The 15821-nt window shown below is 32.4% G+C and overlaps 1 protein-coding gene across 1 annotated transcript; it reads right to left on the reverse strand.

Moving 5' to 3' along the window:
- Window positions 1-385: 385 nt before the first annotated feature.
- FOMMEDRAFT_128815 (kinesin-domain-containing protein) lies at window positions 386-3638 on the reverse strand. Its single transcript, XM_007270845.1, has 9 exons — window positions 3196-3638; window positions 2415-3135; window positions 2283-2362; window positions 2177-2236; window positions 1963-2125; window positions 1766-1906; window positions 1555-1710; window positions 1169-1501; window positions 386-1110 (listed from the first exon to the last, which is right to left on the reverse strand). The coding sequence occupies exons 1-9, from the start codon at window positions 3585-3587 to the stop codon at window positions 634-636; spliced, it is 2523 nt and encodes an 840-aa protein (XP_007270907.1). The 5' UTR covers window positions 3588-3638; the 3' UTR covers window positions 386-633.
- Window positions 3639-15821: the final 12183 nt, after the last annotated feature.

Genomic DNA, 15821 nt, shown 5'->3' on the forward strand with positions numbered 1-15821 from the left:
CCTGAACCAACAAAGGACACAGACCCTGCAATTTCTTCGCCAAACAATCCAATCCAAGTTCCAGTAACATTGCCCCTTGAGGACTCCACTGATGTGGAAGCTTGCATTTCTCAGCTGGCACATCTCCGGCGTGCACAGGAGAGAAGGAACTCAACATCATCAAGTACAGGAAACGCATTCAAGCCGCGTCTGTCATCACCGCTAGCCTCAGGACGTGTTATAAGTGCACAGGATTATTTCTCATGTATTGATAATTAGTTAGAAATGTTCGGTAATCTGTGTTCCGTGTAGCAGCTGTCGCTTTTCTAAGTACCTTGGGCCATGAATGATAGTGATCCGATTGTAAGACAGCATTATCAACTAAACTTGCAAATACACAGTCCTACCATCATCGCATGTGCATGAATTGGTACAGAAGAAACTGCATATAAGTGGCAAACAACAGGGCAATAAGTTAAATAGAACAGACAATAAAGAAAGTAAGGTAAACGCGCATGCAATGCGTTTAGAACGACAAAATTAGGAAGAACAACACAAACACACGGGACTAGAACGAAACAAATCAAAACAAGACGCAGCTTAGAATCACAACAACAACAAAACCGGAATAAAAAATTCATAAAATAAAAAAAGTCACGGGAAAATGTTCTCTTTATCCTGGAAAATACTCCTCGGCGAGCCACTCGTTCTATTTTTCTCAACGTCTTTTGCTATGTTGAAGGGAGTTTTAAGACGAGCATCCAGTTCGCCTGCATCGCTGATAAATAGCCCACGATCAAAGCTTGTATCACTGAGACAATCCACGTCCGCAAGGTCCGAAAAGCCTGTGTTCTGCGCACCTAGTAAACTCGGTGCATCTTGAACACTACGTGCAAAGTCGGGTTTGACAGGGCTTGCACTTGGGCTTTGTTGCTGCAGGGAGTTGTTCTCAATCACGGAATTGAGAGAAGTCGCAAATGGGGTTTTCTTGCGTGAAGGGAATGCTGAAGGCCCGAACATAGGTTGGCGTATTCGCGACGGGATGCTCGGCGAGCTTGTAAGTCCGAGGGAGTCGAAGCGCGACACAAATGATATCAGTGCGTGGCGCTCCTCCTCCAGTTTCAGCCGCATCTGACGCACATGGTCAGTTTCTGCCTACACTGGGAAAAAAAATAAGAATAACACCTACAGATTTCTCCTTCTCTAGACAACGCATGAGTTCCTCTGCCCAAGCTTCTTTTTCCTCGCGAAGTTTACGTTCTTCGTCAACCCGCACTCGCCATTCGGCTTCAACGTCTTCCTTTACTGCGCGCAATGGTTCTCCGAGATTCTCTTCGTAGCCTCGCACGACAACTTCGAGCTCGCGAATTGTCTTCGTTTGTTCCGCAATAAGCTTATCCTTCTCGTTTTCCGGCGCGTCGGCTGACAGCTCTGGTCTTGCAAGAAGGGCTGCTTCGAGTGAAAGGATCTGAGTTGCTTGTGACTCGATTCTTCTACGTGCAGAAAGGAGCTCTTGCTGCAACTATTCAAAGGTTAGTATATCGAGAAACCAGGAGTAAAGGTCACGGAACTTACCTGATACGGTTCCAGGTCGAAGTTGACCTTGGAAGGACTGGACGGGCGTGACTGATCAGCCTTCGTTTCGTCCAAGCTATTACTCGTGAGGATCAGCTTAGTCAACTGTTGGATGCGCGAGTTGAGGTCGTTCATAGCACGGCTTTCATCGAGTTGCTAATCACAAACAGTGGCTCAGTAAGGCAAATGGTGGAAGAAAATATATCATCACCTCTTTTGCGCTAAGACGTCTGCCTTGTGTAGGCGCGACTGCCTCGCGTTCTGCTAATCGCCGTTTCAAGTCATCAATCTCCTTCCTATAGCGCTCAAGTAGCGCATCTGTGTCGACGACCTCCTTCTTCTTTGCATGGAGCTATAACCAGCATTAGTTAGAAAATGTAAGGCGTAGCAATCTCAGAATCAACGCACCTGGACGCGCTTCACCCGCTGGGCAAATAGCAGAGTACTCGTCGACTCCGCCACAGCGCTCGGAACCGGGTTGATCGTACAAATGACCGAGATACGCGCATTACCTGAGAGGGAGGGCTGAAGCATCCTTGTAAGCTTGGAATTTCGGAAAGGAATGTGATCGCTTCACGGTCTAATTAGCCCATACAACAAAGTTTATTGGTGTGCTACTCACCTTTTGCCCTTGGCAGCATTCTCCGCCAGAGTGCCGATAACAGAACCAAGGGTTAGAAGACTACGATTGTCAGACCTTGAAATGTTGTATGAGAAACCGACCTCACCTAGTGTTGATGTACCGTCCTTCTCGAGTCCGATCTTTATCAGATGTTGCACGTTCCGATCCGGCCAAATCAATAAGGCTCTGCAACGATGTCAATAGGTAATAGTGGGGCTTATCACTGTCAGAAACTCACAAGAACACTCATCTGTACGCTGCGTCCGTCCCTACTCTGCAACCGAGCACCACCTGGTAAGTGTGGAGTGAAGGGTGTCACTCGTCCATCTCCAACTTCAGATGCGCCCCCACGCTCTCGGCTCTCGATTACCAGTCGAAAGACCGAATGACTGCGCGAGCTTCGTTCATTCCAGTCTGTACTTGCTGTGCGTCTGTTCCCGTAACCACGGTCAAGGACTTCGTGTACGCCTTTTAGACTAGTAACGACTTCTTCACGAAGCGGAGCAAGAATGACGTTGTCTCCGATACCTTGAATTTGAACGGCAGAGCGTACTGAAGGCGGAGCAAGTAAATCGAAGATGGCTTCATTATAGATTTCGAGATACGAGCATCGCAATAGATACTCGCGGGATGGAGTCCGACGGATGAATGCGAAGACATCTTTCATTGCACGTGGAATGATACCAGGCTGCTCATCGGTGCCTGTCAGTGTATAAGTCTTACCACTTGCAGTCTGGCCGTATGCAAAGACAACGCTATTGTACCCATTCATTGCAGCTTCGACGTGACTTCGCGCAGCCGCGCGGTATACGGCTTTGTTATCTGAACCAACAAGCACCTCATCGTAGTGATATTCCGGCGCTGGGGTCGCCGGGGACTTGTGGTATTGTGGCAATAGTTTCAGCGAATTCTCCGAAGGCTTGGCAGTCCATGCTTGCGTTTCTTCGGTAGGGCGAATTCTGGAGGTGACACAATAACGTCATGAAAGAATGAGATAGAGGTAAAGCGCAGAGACATACCGTATTGACACATGGACCTTATCTTCCCGACCATACTGCATAGAGCGTAACTCGCGTTCGTCCAACTCGAAACTAAGATCGACATCCACGTTTTCCGCATCTACCAGAGCCTGCTCTGGATCTATCCGGCTTACATCCATCCCGCTCTCCATTACAATGTCCTCGCAGCGGCTCTGGCTACGCATAGGTGTTCGCGGGCTTCCCGGAGGCAATGGCGTGGAGGACCTTGAGCGTGTCGGTGTTCGGGGAGAGCCAGGACAAGACGCTGAGCTTGTTTTTGTCATTCGACGCGTCTTTACTTCCGTTGAGAGTGCAGCCTTGTATTTCTTGACAGCAGGACTGTTGTGAACCGTTGATGATGACTCGGTGGTGGACGAACGAGCGGTGGACATGGTGGAGGACGCGTCGTCTGCTCTACTGAACCGCCTCTTCGGCGTACTTGGCGGCTGAAGCTTCGATGTGCGAGCTGACATGATTATATACACAAGGCAAGCCTCGAGATTTCTGCAGCTACCGCCGTCTTTGCGTCCTTGTTGCCGTCGTTGTCGTTGTTGAAGGTAGCAATACAGGTTGAGTTCAACTTGAAGCGCAGTGCGGACTTGCTCAACATAGCGTCACGGGACCGTGCAGATCACGTGGAATTTAGATAAACTCGTACACAGACAGTTTACTAGGGACTGTAAGGTTGGGAAAATATAAACTCAACCAACTGTGACGCGGCAGTACTAGCCTCTTTTGGGCCATACAATGACGGACGAAATAACTTCCTCAAATAACCTCAAATGAATATTTGGGCAACATAGAATTGTAGAGGACATCTGTAGCTATAAATGTATGTTTTTATTTTTCAAAAATATTAAGTACAAATTTTTTTATTTTCTAAGAAAACTTTTGTTTGTTAAAATAGTCTAAAATTGCATTTCTATGAGTTTGAGCACTACTTGAAAATTTTTGACCCAGATTTTTACTACTTATATAACACAAAAAGTTATGTAATAGTATTAATAATAATACATTTGTTAGCATTTTTTAAAGTAATTTTTTCAAAATGCTTAGAAAGTTGAACAGACACTATATAACTGTTTAAAAACTATCTTTAAATATTAATAATTGTATTTAAATAAGTTTTAAACTTGTTAAAGTTAATAAAACAAAGTCAATTTTTTCTAATCTAGAAATTTTTACTATAAAGTCCTTCCAAAAGGAGTATGTGACTGTACTGTAACTAATGTAACAGATTGGTTGAGTTTATATTTTCCTAACCTTAGTAAATAAGGCTTTCTATAGTATTATACTATAGTTAACAAATTCTTACAAATACTATATTTACAAATAACTTTCTTATAGTACTTATAGTTTTTACACATTTGTTAGTTATATATAGAAATTAAATACATTTACTGTAAATATTTATAACTTTCTAAGTATTAGTATTTATTACTAAAAAATAGAACAGTATTAGAAAAGTACTAAATACTATTATAAACAAGTTCTGAGTTTATAGTAACACACAAAGACTAACAGAACAAAAGTATCTTTATTATAGTTAGAAATACAAACTGATACATGTACTAATAAAGGACTTACCTTTGTTATAGTTAGAAATACAAACTAATACAATAAAGGTAAAGAATACTAACTATATATACTAAGGAAATAGTTTATACTTAAATAGGAAAATAAAAGGGGAAGAAAAAGGGGAATATAATGTATACTTAAAGAGAAAGACAAAAGAGGATAGTATGTATTTAAAAATGTAAGAAAGGTGATTATAATAAAAGAAGGACTTAATACAAGTATGTAGAAAAAGTATATAGTTTAATAAGTTATTATAAGAATCTATATATAGAATTTATAGTTTTATACTATAAAACTGTGTAAAAACTGTTATAAACTGTTAAACAGATTTACACTTCTCTCTTCTCTAAAAAAATAATACTCTTATAAGAATACAAAGCTAACTAGACTTGTAAAACTTTAAGAGCTAACTTTTAAAGTTTTAACTATACCTTTTATTCTTATCCTTATTTACTCTATTCTACTTATTCTACTAAATACTACTAACTTTAACTTTTATACTTTATATAATACTTTATAAACCTTCTCCTCTTCTTCTACTAGACTTAGTTAATTAAGAGTATATTATAGAAAGAGTATATTATTATTTAGAACATAATACTTAAGTTAGCTTATATAGAATTCTAAGAAAGTCTAATTAGAGTTAAGTAGCTTTAAAGTGTATTCTAACTTGTTTAAGTTTACTATAATAATAAAGTAAGTCTTACTAGATTTTTATAATTCTTAACATTTTATTTATTATTCTATAAAGTTTTATAAAGATTATATTAGTATTAAGTATAAGAGAGAGTTATAAAAATATAAGATAGTATGTATAATTATAATATAACTAATTTATTTCTTACTCAATATAGTAACTTGTGCCTCTTTTGTATAATAGTCTCTTAACTTATATTCTCTAATATATAATACTCTATTAATTCTTTCTAACCTCTAATATACTTGTTAGCTTTATAATATTTGTTCTTATTATTTCTTTAATCTTATTCTTAAGTTTTATTCTTTACTTTACTCTTATTATTTAGTTATTATAAAAAGTAGTTTGTAAATATAATAGTTTCTTAGTTTTTTAACTCTTCTCATATTCTTACTTGTTCTTCTAATATAAATTCTAAATAGTAGCTTTATGTTAGTAACAGTATAGAGGGGACCTGAAGGCTTAGTAAGGGGACCTAGGCTACAACTATCCTACACAACAGAAATACAGAATGTAAGTACTAGAACATAGTCAGAACTTGTAGAATAGGTAGAGAGAGAGAGTAAGACAAGAGTAGAGTATATAGAGTAAGTCTAAAAGTACAGAACTATCTAGAGTAGACAAGATCAAGACTACAGAACTAGTCTAGTCTTATATACCTATATATACTAAACTATATAAGAGTACTCAGAGAGTATAAGCTATTAAGAATGATAAGTTATAAAGAATGAAAGAAAGGGAAGGTCAAAGATAAAGGAATAAAGAATAAAGGAATAGACAAAGGGTAAGAGACTATAGAATGAATAAAGAATAAAGGAGTGGTTAAAGAAATAGAATAATAAAGTAAGGAAGGGTAGTAGTAAGAGTCAGTATGTATATAGTTTATAAACAGTGTCTCTGAGAGAGGGAAGTCCTGAGTTCTAGTACAGAAGAGTGTAGAACTCTTAGAACTAAAGGTACAAGAGTAGAGAACTATAATATTACCCTCTCTCTAAAACCAATTATTCTGATTAGTAAACATAGAGCTTAGTTAGTGACTCAGACATAAGTTAGAATAGTAGAGCTTAGAAATTTATAAGGCTGAGTTTGTGTAGAGTACTAGGATGAAACTAATAAAAATCTTAGATTGTCTTAAGAGTATAAGTAAAGTTCTTAGTAGGTTTCTAAGTATACTCCTTAACTAGGTACCCTTTCTAGTAAACAAGGAATTTGAGTTTTCTGTGTAGTAGTTTAGTATTTACTATGTACTCTACTTTATATTCTAGTTTAGAGCTAATAAGTTCTAGTAGAGACAGAGGGAGTCTTTATTATGAAGGAAAACTAGAATTATAGTACTAAGATAATAGAACCTTATTAAACACTAAGTGTATACACTTTTATATTGTTAGAAGTTAGAGTTTGTAGACAAAGGTACTAACCTTCTTTTTAATAACAAAGAGTCTGAAGCACTTGTTGTCCAACTTCTTTATTAGGTAATCTAAGGTCAGATTAGTAGCTTCTAGTATAACTTTGTTACTAGACTAGTAATCCTTAGTTACAGACCTCTTCTGATTATAGTTTTACTTTATAACTTATACTACCTTCTCTAAAAGAGCTTGTACATTCTCCCTAGTTCTGTGTATCTGTTCTACAAAGTCTGTTACAGATTCAGAACTACTATTCTGGTTCAAAACTGTCCTCTAATACAAATGTCTTTTATAATTAAGGAAGAACAGGGATTGTCCTATTATAGAGTGTTACTAGTTATTGTACACAAATTCTGTCAGAGCTAACTATTTAGACTAATCTGATTACTAATAATTGATGAACATTTAGAGGTAGAGCTTGATCTCCTAATTAACTTACTTAGTTTAATTGTCAGTCTGTAAGTAATATGTAGTAGAAAGGTTCTCTTAAATTTTAAGAAATGTATATAAGTTTTATATGAATTTTAACTCAAATTATAGTCTACAATTGTAAATAAGCTTCTAAGGGAGTCTGTACAACTAGAAAACATGATTCTAATAGATACACACTATACTTTCAAAAGTGAGTTCTGTTTAGGTTAGAACTATATAAACTTACTTAGAGAATCAGTTAATAATCATACAGATAGTATTATAACCCTAAGACTTAGATAGCTTACTAATCAGGTTTACTAAGACTTCTTCCTAAGAGTGATCTAGAATCTAATACAAATGTAAGAGAGTCTAAACCCTAGTCTAGTAAGCTTTAGTCTGTTAGTATGTATTGTAACTAGTTATATACTTTAGGATTTCCTTCTACATTTCTAACTACTAGTAGTTCTAAGTAATGAGTTTCTACATTTTGTGTTAGTCTAAATGTTCTACAGTTAGATTATTATAATAAGCTTAAACAATGTCCTCTTACAGTTTCTAATCTTTTAGAACATATAGTCAGCCTTCCTAGTAAACCTGTCCATTCTTATCCTTCTTCTAATCTCTAGTCTACTTCTCTAACTACTTTACTATAACCTAGTCTTATGTGTGTCTTAGAGCTTACTATATACAAGTAACAAAGTCAACATCCTTAGATTCAAGTCAGATCTCTTAGATTGTCTCAAACACAAAACAGGAATTGTTTAGAAGAACAAGATTTTTATTATTATTCTCTCCCCTTTTATAACCTACTTGTCTTAAGAGTAAATTAGCTTTTATTATTTGTGTTCTAGGTTTGTAAGTTAGTACAAAGTTATAGTCCTACAGTTCTAACATTTAGTAGGCTTAGTAGTAGTTAAGCTTCTAAAGTACTCAGAAGTACTAGAGATTAAAGTGATTACTCTAAATCTTAAACTTCTATATAGTACTAAGAAAATATTAACACTACTCCTTTAAAGAACAGACAGTTGTAAGGAGTTCCTTGTTATAGATAGAGTAGTTCTATTCTGTTACAGAGAGGGATTCTGATCAGAACACTATTAGACACTACTTTCTGTTAATAAACTAGAATAGTACTACTCTATTTGTAAAGTTAGAAGAGTTAGCTTTAACTTAGAACTTGTTTACAACTGTCAGAACTACTAATACAGGCTTACTAGTAATAGCCTACTTGAGGGACTCAAACACAGACTACTACTAATTATTCTATTACTAAGGAACATCTTTACTAGTAAGATTGTGAAGGGGCTAAGTAATAGTACTAAAGTTTTAAATAAAGTATTAGTAGTAGTTTACAAACTTAAGGAATACTTGAACCTGTTTCAGGTTCTAAGGTTGTAACTAGTTCTAAACTACAGTTACCTTTGTTAGATTCATACAGACCTCTTCTCTACTAATTACAAAGCTTAGATAATTTACTGACTCCTGTACAAAAGAGTACTTTACTTCTTAGAGGAACAGTTTATTATCTTAGAGCTGTTGTAGAACCACTCAGATTAGTTAGTAATAGTACTCAACTGTTTAGGTAAAGATCAGAATGTTGTTTAGATATATACTAACATACTCTGAGTTAATCAGATTTGTAAGAATGTGATTCATAAATGACTAGAATGTTGTAAGCAAGTTAGTTAGTTTAAAGAACATTACAGTTGGTTTGTACAATCTGTGATTAGTTTAAAACACAGTCTTCTACTCATCTCTGTCTCAGATCCAAATATTGTTGTATCTCTATCAAATGTTCAACTTAGTAAAAACTCTAAATGTATACATCTTATTAATAAGCTTCTGAATCAGAGAGAGTAGGTACTTGTTTTTAACAATACCCTTATTAAGACAACAATAATCCTAGACTGGGTAGAGCTTTCTATCTTTCTTTTTGATAAAGAAGAAAGAGGAGACTATAAGAGACTTTAAGGATTAAATCTAACTATTCTAAAGATTTTCCTAAAGAAACTTGTTGAGTATCTCCTACTTGTCTCTGTTAAGTAGGTAGACCTTACAATCCTTAGGTTGGAAACCCTTAGTCAATTCAATTATATAGTTCTAGAAACAATGTTTAGAAAGCTAGTTAAATTCCTCTTTACTAAAGACTTTAGAGAACTCTTAGACAAAATCTAATAGGTTGAGTCTATGTGTGTTTTAGAGTAGAGTTGTTCTGAGAGGGTTCTAAACTAGTTCTATTTTAGACATTCTTTAGATTGACTCTATTCTACCTTGACTAGAATATGTATCTATATATTTATCCTAGTTAAAGAAGAACAACTAGTTACTTTCATTAGAACTGTTAGTAACATTAAAAGTGTTTACATTTACTTAGAACAGTAGTATAAGATAACTGTAAGACTTAAAACACTGATCAAACATGAGTGTCTACTTTAACTAGTTAATAGTAGGGTTGTAAGCTTTAAGCTATTCAAATCTAATAAAGACATCTGTCTTTCTAAGGTTAGTAACTCTGAACTTAATACTTTCCTTATAATTCTGAATAGTTATTTATAGTTGGACAAACTTAGTAATCTAACTATTCTGGTTTAGGGTTCTGTCTACATTATATACTAGGATTAGAAGTAGAACATGTTAAGTAGAGAGGTAGTGTTCCTACATAAAGACCTTATTAATATATAAACTAGTGTATTTACTATTTACTAGAGTCATTATTCAGATCTAGGAGGATTCTGAGAAGGGAGCTAAGAGGACAGGAACTTAGAGCTAGTATTTAAAACATTCTTAGATGAACTGTTACTTGTTCTAAAAGGAATGTACAGCTTGTACAGTCTTATTATCTAAGAGAGTAAGTATATGTACTAACATTTCCTTATTAACCTCTCTCTTTCAACAAGGACAGACTTATGTTCTCAGTTGTAAACTTAGCTGAGACTATCTCTACTTAATACTATAGACAAACTACTAAGTAGTAAACAGGGCTAGGTAGTGTTCTGAACATTCTAAGATCTTAGAACACAGAAGTAGTAGGTTAGATTGTACAGATTTAGACTTGGATAAAGTGTGAAGAGAAGAATTAAAAGAATCAGAAGAAATAGGAGAACTATCTACTTTTGTTTTTGACTTTTTTCTTTCTAATAAATAATTTTGTTAATTTATTTTTTCTACTTTTTCTACTTTTTCTACTTTTCTTACTTTATTTACTTCTAATCCTATAGTGTCTATTGAATCAAAAGTAGTTATTAAAAAATTTGAGTTATAGTCCTTTAGTACTGTATTTACTATTAAGCCTTTATAAAATCCTAAAGTATATAGTTAGAGTCTAGGAGTTTTAAAGTAACTTTCAGATTTGTAGAAAAGGCTTCTTACTACAAATTCTACTTGTTACTCATTATCACTCTAATAACTTAACAGATATACTGTTACTTCTGTAAGTAGTTCTTAATTTAGTGTTCTAACTTTCTACAGACAAAGTATGCTTCTTACTTTTAAGCTTCTCTAATGTTTATCAGAACAGATTAATTGTAAATTATAGGCAGATTAATCTAAGGACTTGAAACTGTTAGAGCTAAATACATGTACAAGTATTCTGTACAGACTTAATGTATTTAAGTTATAGCTTAGTTGAAGGAGATAGTATGTATTTTCTACTTAGTATAAGTGACTAGTTTTAACATTATCCTAAGAATCTTATTAACTAGTTCTAGGTAAAGAGCTTTTTTAAGTATTCTAATAAGAACATTATTGAACCTAAGTATAAATCCTACCTTCTAGGCTAGAATATTAAACTCCTGAAAGAAGGTATTAGTAGAATGTTTGTCCTGTCATAGAGATACAAGCTTGTTCTACACATTATACTTCTTATTCAGATTAATGAAGGAAGTATAAAGCTACCTTATAAATTCTGAATACAACTTATTGTTCTGAAGTTGGATCAGACTTCTGATCTAATGTCTTTTAATCCAGTTCTAAGCCTAGGTGGTTATATTACCTTCCTTTATAAAGGAGAGGACAAATAGGACACAATTAAGATCTGAGAATAGATTAGTTAAAGTAGTAGTTATATATAGTTTGACTTAGTACTAAAAGTCCTTAAAGTACTACTTATTAAAGTCTAAAGGGTAAACTATATATACTTTCTTTCTAGAATAGGTTGTAACTTTTAAAACAATTAGAACAGGTTTTAAAGGGGCTGAGAGTATATAGTTAGTAAAGGCCTCTTAAATAAAGGTCTACATGTATTAAACTAGTTCTACTCATAACTACTAATTTAGTAGGATAGTAAGGGTGGTAGTTAGTATAGGAGAGTTTATGTTTATACTATAAAGGAATTAGTACTAAACTAAAAGGGGTAATAAATAGAAAAAGAGTAGTAAAAGTTTAAAAGGGTTTAGAAAGTTTAAAATTTAAAAATGTAAAAGAGTTAGAATAAAGAAAAGAGATTAATATAATAGTAAGTACTAATACTCAAAATGTAAGAGAGTTGTAAAGTAGTAATAAGTAGTCTTAATCTAATATTAGTAATAGTGTAGAGAGGACTTGAAGGCTTAGTAAGAGGACCTAAGCTACAACTATCTTACACAACAGAAATACAGAACACAAGTACTAGAACATAGTTAGAACTTACAGAACAGGTAGAGAGAGAGAGTAAGACAAGAGTAGAGTATATAGAGTAAGTCTAAGAGTACAGAACTATCTAGAGTAGACAAGATTAAGACTATAGAACTAGTCTAATCTTGTATACTTATATATACTAAACTATATAAGAGTACTCAGAAAGTATAAGCTACTAAGAATGATAAGCTATAAAGAATAAAAGAAAGGAAAGGTTAAAGATAAAGGAACAAAGAATAAAGGGATAGACAAAGGGTAAGAAACTATAGAATGAATAAAGAATAAAGGAGTAGTTAAAGGAATAGAATAATAAAGTAAGGAAGGGTAGTAGTAAGAGTTAATATGTATATAGTTTATAAACAGTACTTCTAAGAGAGGGAAGTCCTGAGTTCTAGTATAGAAGAGTATAGAACTCTTAGAACTAAAGGTATAAGAGTAGAGAACTATAACACTTTAGGAATATAGTTAGTTTAAAGGTTATAAGTTTATATTTATAATTTAAGAGTATTATTAACTTAGAGAATATATCTCTTTTAATAAAGAGTAGTAAACTATAATAACAGAAAGCTTAAGTTTCTTATTTACTAGAAAGAGTATTTAGTTAACAAACATACTTAAAAACCTGTTAAGAATCTTATTTATACTGTTAATACAATTTAAGACTTTTATTAACTTTATTTAAGTACTCTATACTAACTCTATCTTATAAATTTCTAAACTTTATTATTTTAACTTATATTTAAACTACTAACTAAGTCTAATGTTTACTAATCAGAATAATTAGTTTTAGAAAGAGAGTAATATTATAGTTTACTACTCTTATACTCTTAGTTTTACTAGTTCTATACTCTTTTATACTAAAACTAATTTTTGTTTTTTAAGTATACTATATATAAACTATATATACAGTCAATAATCTTATAACAAATACATTAGTTTCATATATATTTTATTCCTTAATAGATTTATTCTGTACTGAGTTGTTACATTTTGTAACATAATGTAACATATTCAACCATGTGTATTACTTAATAATTATGACTGATTTCTACTACTACATATTTACACCTTTAAGTACTACTCTTAACCTTTACTAAAACTATTCTTTACCTCTACAGACAAAGTATTAAGTTATAGGAAGACAGAAGAAAACATATTATCAAATACTTACATTAGATTTGAAGAATGTATCAAGTGTTGTCTGCTTTTGTACAAACTAGTTGAGTCAAACAAGGTATTCATACATGAGACAAAGATGACACTAAAACTGAAGGAGTAGTATACTAACTGCTTCACAGTGTGTAATAGAAAGATTAGTCATTGTATTACACATCTGAATTCCTTCAAGAGGTGATAGTACTTTAATAACAGGTTTGTTGTCTTTACTATTGTTATAATCCTTGTTATCATAATTGTACTCTTTGTCAAGTATGTAATGTGCCTCTTTAAGAATCTCCTTACTCCTTTAAGTATTAATAAAGCTTATTTTCTATGTTCTATAGAACTGTTAGACTTTTTGCTTCAATTTGTAAACAATTTAGTCTTATTTAGTGTACAAGCTAATCAATTTTTAGTATACAAATGACATCTACTAAGGAATAATCTGAAGATTTTCTATTCATTATTCTATAGCAAATATTTGGAATAATTTACTATGTACTGAGTCTGTTGCTAGGAAAAATTATTCCTTATAAGATATATTCCTTACTACTGTATTTGTTATGAGATTATTAACTGTAAACTAATTCTTCTTATAACTCTTACTACTACTTCTCTCTATCTTATTACTTTTTTCCTTTGTCTACCCCTTTATTCTTTATTCATTCTAAAGTCTCTTACTCTTTATTTATCTCTTTATTCTTTATTTACTTATTTTTAACCTTTTTATTCTTTATTCTTTATAACTTATTATTTTTTAAGTACTCTTGTATAGTTTAGTATATATACATGTATAAGATTAGACTAGTCCTATAGTTTTAATCTTGTTTACTCTAAATAGTTCTATACTTTTAGACTTACTCTATATACTCTATACTTGTCTTACTCTCTTTTTCTACTTATTTTACAAGTTCTAACTATATTCTAATACTTACATTCTGTATTTCTATTATATAAAATAGTTATAACTTAGATTCTTTTACTAAGTCTTTAAATCCTCTTTATACTGTTACTAACATTCTATTTATATTATAAATACTTAATTAGTAATTTTATTTGTAATATACTATATTTAGTATAATTTGTTATATTATATTATTTGTTAGTAGCTAAAATCTACTTAAGAAAAATTCAATTTTTTCTTTTACATTACTAAATGAAAGTAAAATAGAAAATAAACTGTTAATTATTAAAAAAGTTAAGATTGTTATAACTTTTCTATTTTTTATAATTTTAAAAATCTGTTTTACAAAAATGTAGAGAATTGTATTTACTATATCTCTATAGTCTTACATTATTAATTTTTGCTTTATAGTAGGATAAGTTTTGTTACTAGTTTATAAGTTAGGAAAGGAAGTTAGAGTTTAATTATATATATTATACTATTTATTAAGTTTAACTTTTGTATACTTTAGATTACCTTCAATCCTTAACAGTTTGTACAGTTTCTTTATGAATTAGAATCTAAACTGTAGACTATAGTTATAAATAAACTTTTAGAGAATTTTACTTTTACAGAGTTAGTGTAAAATATACTTACTTTACTAGTTCTAATTCTTAAGAATAGTAACAGAATAGAGTATAGAGAGTAAGACTTGTAAACTTATAGAGTAAGAGGGTAGAGGAGTTCTACTTTAGTTAAACTGTAAGTGTAGCCTAATAGGTTAGTAGTAGAGTATTTCTAAGTACTAGGTAACTTAAGTTAATAAAACTATCTTTTAAGAACTAAACTAGTCTCCTTATATACCTTTTACTAGAGTAATGTTACTCTAGTAACTTTAGTAACTCTCTTTACTATTGTTCTTATAAAGTAGAGCTAACTAATCCTTTAGACTGTATACTACACTAGTTTGTGTCTTTTATTAATCTACTAACACTAGTTTATATTTTCTTGTATTCTAGATTAATCTTCTAATAACTCCTTTACTATATTATTATGTCTTCTATACTTCCTCTCATACTTCTAATAACTCCTTATGAGTCCTCCTAACTAGTTATACTGTGTAAGCTGTATAATACTTTTTCTATAAAGTAAAGCTCTCTATTATTCTTATAACTCTGTCTGACTCAACTTATACTTCCTGTACACTAGTTTGTAATACACTTTCTTATAAGGTAAAGTATTATAACTTCTAATAACTCCTTATAACTCTTGTAATATAAAAGGCTGTACTTCTGTACTACTCTTAGAACTTACAACCAAAGTTCTAAACTGTTTTGTGTACACTCTAGAACTAACAACTAATGTTTTAGATCTTTCCCTAAGTCTTCTTTAATAGACTTAGTTTAGGAGACAATTATCCTTATTAACTTCTAACCTTATCTTTGTACTTCTGTATTCAATCATAAAACTTACAACTAAAGTTCTAGATTGTCTCATGTATTCCTTATGTTGTCCTTATATTGTCCTCATGTTTATAACTTTATTACTTTCCTATCTGTATAAGTAAAGTGTATAAAGGAGACTACTTTCTTATAGTCTCTCTTTAGAGCTCTTAGTTCCCTTTCCTTCACTAGTACTAGTCCTCCTTAAGTATAAAGCTTTAGAGTATTAGCTCTGACTCTTTACTAGCTTTAATAGTTCTTTGTCTTTGTACAAAGTGTTTCTAACTAACTATATAGTTTCTCCTCAAGTAAGTATAATATTTTCCTTTTATCTCTTCAGGTTTTCTCTTAGTCTTTTCCTTTATACTTCTTACTCTAAACACTATACTCTTTCCAGATCCCCTCTCTATACAAGCATTCTAAATGACTTGTCT

The sequence above is a fragment of the Fomitiporia mediterranea genome (genome assembly GCF_000271605.1).
Source record: "Fomitiporia mediterranea MF3/22 unplaced genomic scaffold FOMMEscaffold_14, whole genome shotgun sequence".
In the NCBI taxonomy this organism is placed as follows: Eukaryota; Fungi; Basidiomycota; class Agaricomycetes; order Hymenochaetales; family Hymenochaetaceae; genus Fomitiporia; species Fomitiporia mediterranea.

What these genes read in the sequence shown, in the direction of transcription:
- FOMMEDRAFT_128815 (XM_007270845.1), bottom strand. Translation starts at nt 3,587, where the DNA reads ATGTCCACCGCTCGTTCGTCCACCACCGAGTCATCATCAACGGTTCAC. An exon ending in AAGGTCCATGTGTCAATACG is followed by an intron (nt 3,136 to 3,195) that starts GTATGTCTCTGC and finishes TGTCACCTCCAG; the next exon opens with AATTCGCCCTACCGAAGAAA. An exon ending in GCGTACAGATGAGTGTTCTT is followed by an intron (nt 2,363 to 2,414) that starts GTGAGTTTCTGA and finishes ACATCGTTGCAG; the next exon opens with AGCCTTATTGATTTGGCCGG.